We start from the raw sequence: 6,000 nt of genomic DNA, 5'->3' as shown, positions 1-6,000 counted from the left end.
CCCAGCCGCAGATACGTACTCGGCTTACAAACACGCTTGCCTTGCCTCGAGGCAACGGAAACGGAGTTTTCTATCCTCCAGATTTTTCTCCCGGCGCCGCGTTACGTGATCAATCCTAGGCCTGTATAAAAGCCAATCTAGGACGATCCGCTGCATTGTGGCACGCACATTGTCCAACGATCCCTCGGCTAACCGATTAGTCCCTGGAACCATAACTCGTCGATCATGGGACCGGTCGTCTTGTTGTTGGCAAGTGTGATCTCGGCGGTCGTGGCGAGACCCGGTCTCCTGCACGGACCGTTGATCGCTTTATCACCTGGTGCACCGATCGGGTCGGACGGCAGGGTGCTCGACACACCGGAAGTCGCGGTGGCCAAGGCGGAACACGCGGCGGCGCATCTGAACGAGAAGCTGAAGCTAGCTGACGAGGCTATTAGGTCCTCTGGGAATTTGCAGACCGTTGTCAAGCAATCGTCCTTGGTACTCGTGCCTGGGGCACCGATTGGGCTGGATGGGAAGGTCTTGGACACTCCGGAAGTTGCGGTTGCTAAGGCGGCTCATGCGGCCGCGCAGGTCAACGAGAGGATCAATCTGGCTAATGAGGCTGCTAGGTCCGCGGCCGCGGATTTGAATGGGTAATGGATTTGTTGTTTTGTTTTATTCTTTGATGGATAGGTCTTTTATATTGGAAACATTTTATAAGAATCTTTGTAAATTTAGTCACACTTCGCTGGTCTGTCTTCCTTGTGGAGCAATTTGTTTGAACTTAGGAGTAGCAACAATAATTTAGACTATTCGGGCTTCTTGAACTATTTAAACTTCTAGAGCTATTCAAACTTGTGGAACTATTCAAACTGCCTTTAACTCGTTCAAACCATAACCTAATCATAACTCATTGTCTAATTCATAGTCCCAGTCCAACCACATTCCAAAGTGTTCTCAAACTTCTTTAAAATGGAATCACAAGACCTTAAAATCCAGCATTGTATCTCAGTTATCGAATGTCCAAATGCCTGAAAGGTACCTCAGTTCCCTAAATCCCTTAAGCTACAATTTGCTACTCAGTTGCATCATACACATCTGAATAAATAGTACCACAGCAAGAAGATTAATAGAAGAAAATTAAAAGCTAGGCACGTTTTGTAATCAACTATCCTTGATTATAAAGACTATAATCAGAGTTGAGCCCAAAATTCAATTGCAATGACAATGTGAGTCTAGTTTGTCAAATATAAGACTGGCACGTCAATGGTGCGTCATTGGTGCGTCACGCTTGTGACAAGATAATGCAGTGCAAGGTTTAGAAAATCTAAACAACAAATAGAGTACTATCAGGTTTGTCAGGTTCGAGGTCGATGTGTCAATAGTGCGTCAATGGTGCGTCATGGCTGCGTCATTGATGCGTCATGGGTGTGACAAGAGATTGCAGAGTAAAATTTAGAAATTTCAAACAACAACAAAAATTATTATCAAGTTTGTTAGGTATGAGGCTGGTGCGTCAATGGTGTGTCATTGGTGCGTCATTAGTGCGTCACGATATTCCAGAGCAAGGTTTAGAAATTTCAAACAACAAATAGTTTACTATTAGGTTTGTCAGGTATGAGGCTGGTGCGTCAATGGTGCGTCAATAGTGTGTCATTGGTGCGTCATTGCTGCGTCACGATATTCAAGAGCAAGATTTAGAAATTTCAAGCAAGAAAAAGAGTACTATTAGGTTTGTCAGATATGAGACTGATGCATCAATGGTGCGTCAATGATGTATCATTGGTGCGTCATTGCTGCGTCACGATATTCAAGAGCAAGATTTAGAAATTTCAAGCAAGAAAAAGAGTACTATTAGGTTTGTCAGATATGAGGGAGGTGCGTCAATGCTGCGTCAATGGTGGGTCAATGGTGCGTCATTGGTGCGTCACGATGTTGCAGAGCAAGATTTAAAAATTTTAAACAGTGAAAAGAGTACTATTAAGTTTGTCACATATGAGACTGGTGCATCAATGCTGCGTCAATGGCGAGTCAATGGTGTGTCATTGGTGCGTCACGATGTTGCAGAGCAAGATTTAAAAATTTCAAACAGTGAAAAGAGTACTATTAAGTTTGTCACATATGAGACTGGTGCATCAATGATGCGTCAATGGTGCGTCATGGGTGCGTCAGTGATGCGTCATCGGTGCATCACAAGTATGACACAATATTGCAAAATAAAATGTAAAAATTTCAATCCACAAAAAAGAGTACTATCCTCAATCTTAGCAAACAGCATTAAATATCCATAAATTAATCATAAATTATGATTAATCATAAATTATGATTAATTTATTATGATTAACTTGCAGTCAACTGGTACCAGTGCTGTCCAACCGAGTGTTCACCTCAGTGGTCTCCGGAGCCACCGTAGGCCCCGACGGAAGAGTACAAGACACACCGGAAGTGGCCGCCGCCCGGGCCGCCCACGCAGCAGCTCAGATCAACGAGAGGATCAATCTAGCAAACGAGGCAGCCAGGTCATCGGGAGCGTTACTGACCGGCCCGTCACTCGCCGTTCCTCTCCTGGTGCGTGGAGCGCCCATAGGTCCAGACGGCAGGGTACAGGACACGCCGGAAGTCGCCGTAGCGAAGGCTGCACACGCGGCTGCGCATCTGAACGAGAAACTGAACCTCGCCACGGAATCCGCGAAATCCGCCGACGTACTTGCCGTTGCTGGACCCGCGCTCGCTTATGGAAGACTCGTCTATTAAACGAATTGATAGGCTGCGGAATATAAATACGTTAAGCGATTCTTCTTTAAACAACGAACTGGTCGAATGCTTGGATAGATCAATTTTCGTGGGTCTTGAGCTGGTTCGAGGATGATTATTGCTTTTCTTTGAAATGAATTTTGGGTATATGTAGTTCGGAAGCTTGATTATACTGCCATATGGTGTTGAATAATGTAGACTGGTATAATAAAGTTAAGTTTGATGATGTTGTGTTTGGTTTATTTTTGCAAAACAAATATTAGATTAGAGTTTCAGAGCTTTTACGTTTTTTATTAATAAATTTGAAATAATTTATTCCATGTAACTTGTTGACGCACTCATGACGCACTCATGACGCACTCACAATGCACTCATGACGCACTCATGACGCACTCACAATGCACTCATGACGCACTCATGTCGCACTCACGATGCATTCATGACACACGTGTGACGCACTCATGTCGCACTCGTGACGCATTCATGACGCATCTGTGATGCACTCATGATGCACTCAGGTTGCACTCGCGACGCACCTGTGACGCACCTGTGACGCACTCGTGACGCATTCGTGACGCACCTGTGACGCACTCATGTCGCACTCGTGGCGCATTCATGACGCACCTGTGATGCACTCATGATGCATTCATGATGCACTCAGGTCGTACTCGTGACGCATTCGTGACGCACCTGTGGCGCACTCACGATGCACTCATGACACTCCTGTCGCGTTCGTGACGCATTCATGATGCATTCATGACGCATTCGTGACGCACTTTGCTCTTCAGACGCAACAAACCTAAATCGTATTTTGCACCGTGAGTTTAACATTAATTATAATTTGCACAATCAACGATACCTAAAAGCAAAATATTCTCAACATTTCACCTTTTTTTATTTATTGTAACACTGCAGCAATAATTAGTGAACTTTAATTAACACATCTGCTGAGAAAATTATAGGTTTTGTTAAGTAGCTCTTGGTAACTCAGTCCCATGACGATATAACGCAAGGCAACTTAGCGCGCGACCTGATCTAGCTATTGTATTTAACCTTGATATATTTTTAAAAATTTTAACGTTGCATGAAATTTTTATTTGGTACAAAATGAGTACAATGTATCACATATCAACGGAATGTGTATCGACGCGTCAATCAAGAAAAAAATAATTAATCGACACTAACTTTGCGATCCGATGGACGAAAAGCCGTTGCTAGAATTTCATTACAACGCGACAGACTTAGAAATCGATAGGTATTAAATTCACAGCGATTTTGTAGCTAAATCTATAGTCGTGTCAAGATCGATTGCATCGAATTTGGGTCGAGGATAGTACGCAAATGGAAGGAGACGATTGCAGAACGCGAGATGCGTGCAGGTATAATGAAGCATAGCTTCCGTCACGCCAGAGTAACTGTATAAAACATTTAACAAAAAAGAAATTGCTTTTGTAACTGCGGTGTCTCGTACCTTTTTGCGGGAATAAAATGACTTGCTATTTTCCCGGGACAGAAATGGATAAAAGTTAGAGAGGATTCGAAGATTTGGGGATTCGAAGAGTTTGAGGTTTGGAGATTTGGGAACTTTCAAAAACAAATAATTTGTAGATTGTAAAATTATAAATTCAAGAACTATAATCTTGAATACAATATCCCAAGCTTACTCCCACTCCCATACCCGAAGCTCCCCATAACATCCTTTACATAAGACACAGGCCAGATATGTCCACCCACTCACTGCTATCAGAGACCAACTACGTATGATCCCCCCACAGTGATTTCCTCGGATATCTTCAGCTGGCTGCATTAGCCCGTTTATATAGGAGGCATACCACCAGGACTAGTATCCAGTTCCTGGTTGCTGGAGCACGGGTCATCCGAGGGCCGAAGAGGAACTCGAAACTGGTCACGCTTGTCTTCAAGGCCTCCCTCTGGAATCCGGCTACAAAACGCTTTTTTCCGTCGGGAACTCGACGTTGCTCGACTATGCCCTAATATGTCCACACTTCAGGGCCGTATGCTCGAGGTGTAACAATTTCTATGAGTATTGTCGACTCGTAACCGGTGATAATCCATGATGGCGCTTTTTTTCGGGTTGATGGGTCCAGGTGCAATTTAGAGGCGACAGACGAGGCATTCCTGCTTGGAGTTGAACGTTCAGTAGGGTGTTTGTGGAACTGGAATTTTGTTTGCGTTGGAGAATGTTTATGATTATTGGAGGGGATTTTTTCGAGGGTGGATATTGGATTTCTAGTCTGGAATGCTGAGGTAGTCTTCAGGGTTGAAGTTTCAGTACATGGGTGGTCAAATGTCAAAATCTGTAAAGCTATTGCTTGATGCAAATTTGGAAGTCTTTAAATCTATAAGTATGTACATCTCCAAATTTGCAAATCTGTAAGTTGTAAATCTCTAAATCTGCAAATATATAAATATTCAAAGTTGCAAGTCTCTAAATGTGCAAATATGTAAATCTTCAAACTTGCAAACCTCTAAATCTGTAAATATGTAAACCTCCAAATTTGCAAATCTTTAAGTTGTAAATCTCTAAATTTGCAAATATGTAAATATTCAAAGTTGCAAGTCTCTAAATGTGGAAATATGTAAATATTCAAAGTTGCAAATCTTTAAACCTATAAATATGTAAATCTCCAAATTTACAAATCTTTAAGTTGTACATCTCTAAATCTGCAAATACGTAAATATTCCAAGTTGCAAATCTCCAAAATCTGTAAATATGTGAATCTTCAAATTTGCAAGCCTGTAAATCTGTAAATACGTAAATCTTCGAACTTGCAAACCTCTGAATCTGTAAATATGTAAACCTCCAAATTTGCAAATCTTTAAGTTATAAATCTCTAAATTTGCAAATATATAAATATTCAAAGTTGCAAGTCTCTAAATGTGCAAATATGTAAATATTCAAAGTTGCAAATCTTTAAATTTATAAATATGTAAATCTCCAAATTTACAAATCTTTAAGTTGTACATCTCTAAATCTGCAAATACGTAAATATTCCAAGTTGCAAATCTCCAAAATCTGTAAATATGTGAATCTTCAAATTTGCAAGCCTGTAAATCTGTAAATACGTAAATCTTCGAACTTGCAAACCTCTGAATCTGTAAATATGTAAACCTCCAAATTTGCAAATCTTTAAGTTATAAATCTCTAAATTTGCAAATATATAAATATTCAAAGTTGCAAGTCTCTAAATGTGCAAATATGTAAATATTCAAAGTTGCAAATCTTTAAATTTATAAATATGT

At 41.1% G+C, this 6,000-nt stretch overlaps 1 protein-coding gene across 1 annotated transcript; it reads left to right on the top strand.

The window, feature by feature from the left end:
- LOC100875742 (uncharacterized) lies at window positions 1-2,962 on the top strand. The gene is made up of 2 exons (XM_003702693.3): window positions 1-635; window positions 2,334-2,962. Exons 1-2 carry the CDS (start codon window positions 226-228, stop codon window positions 2,734-2,736), a joined length of 813 nt encoding a protein of 270 aa, XP_003702741.3. The 5' UTR covers window positions 1-225; the 3' UTR covers window positions 2,737-2,962.
- Window positions 2,963-6,000: the final 3,038 nt, after the last annotated feature.

The sequence above is a fragment of the Megachile rotundata genome, chromosome 16 (genome assembly GCF_050947335.1).
Source record: "Megachile rotundata isolate GNS110a chromosome 16, iyMegRotu1, whole genome shotgun sequence".
NCBI classification, from domain to species: Eukaryota; Metazoa; Arthropoda; class Insecta; order Hymenoptera; family Megachilidae; genus Megachile; species Megachile rotundata.
The sequence above is the reverse complement of the archived record's forward strand: the minus strand, read 5'-3'. Positions and strand labels throughout refer to the sequence as shown.

Coding starts and splice junctions, on each gene's coding strand:
- LOC100875742 (XM_003702693.3), top strand. CDS start 226: ATGGGACCGGTCGTCTTGTTGTTGGCAAGTGTGATCTCGGCGGTCGTG. Junction 636..2,333: donor GCGGCCGCGGATTTGAATGG/GTAATGGATTTG, acceptor ATTAACTTGCAG/TCAACTGGTACCAGTGCTGT.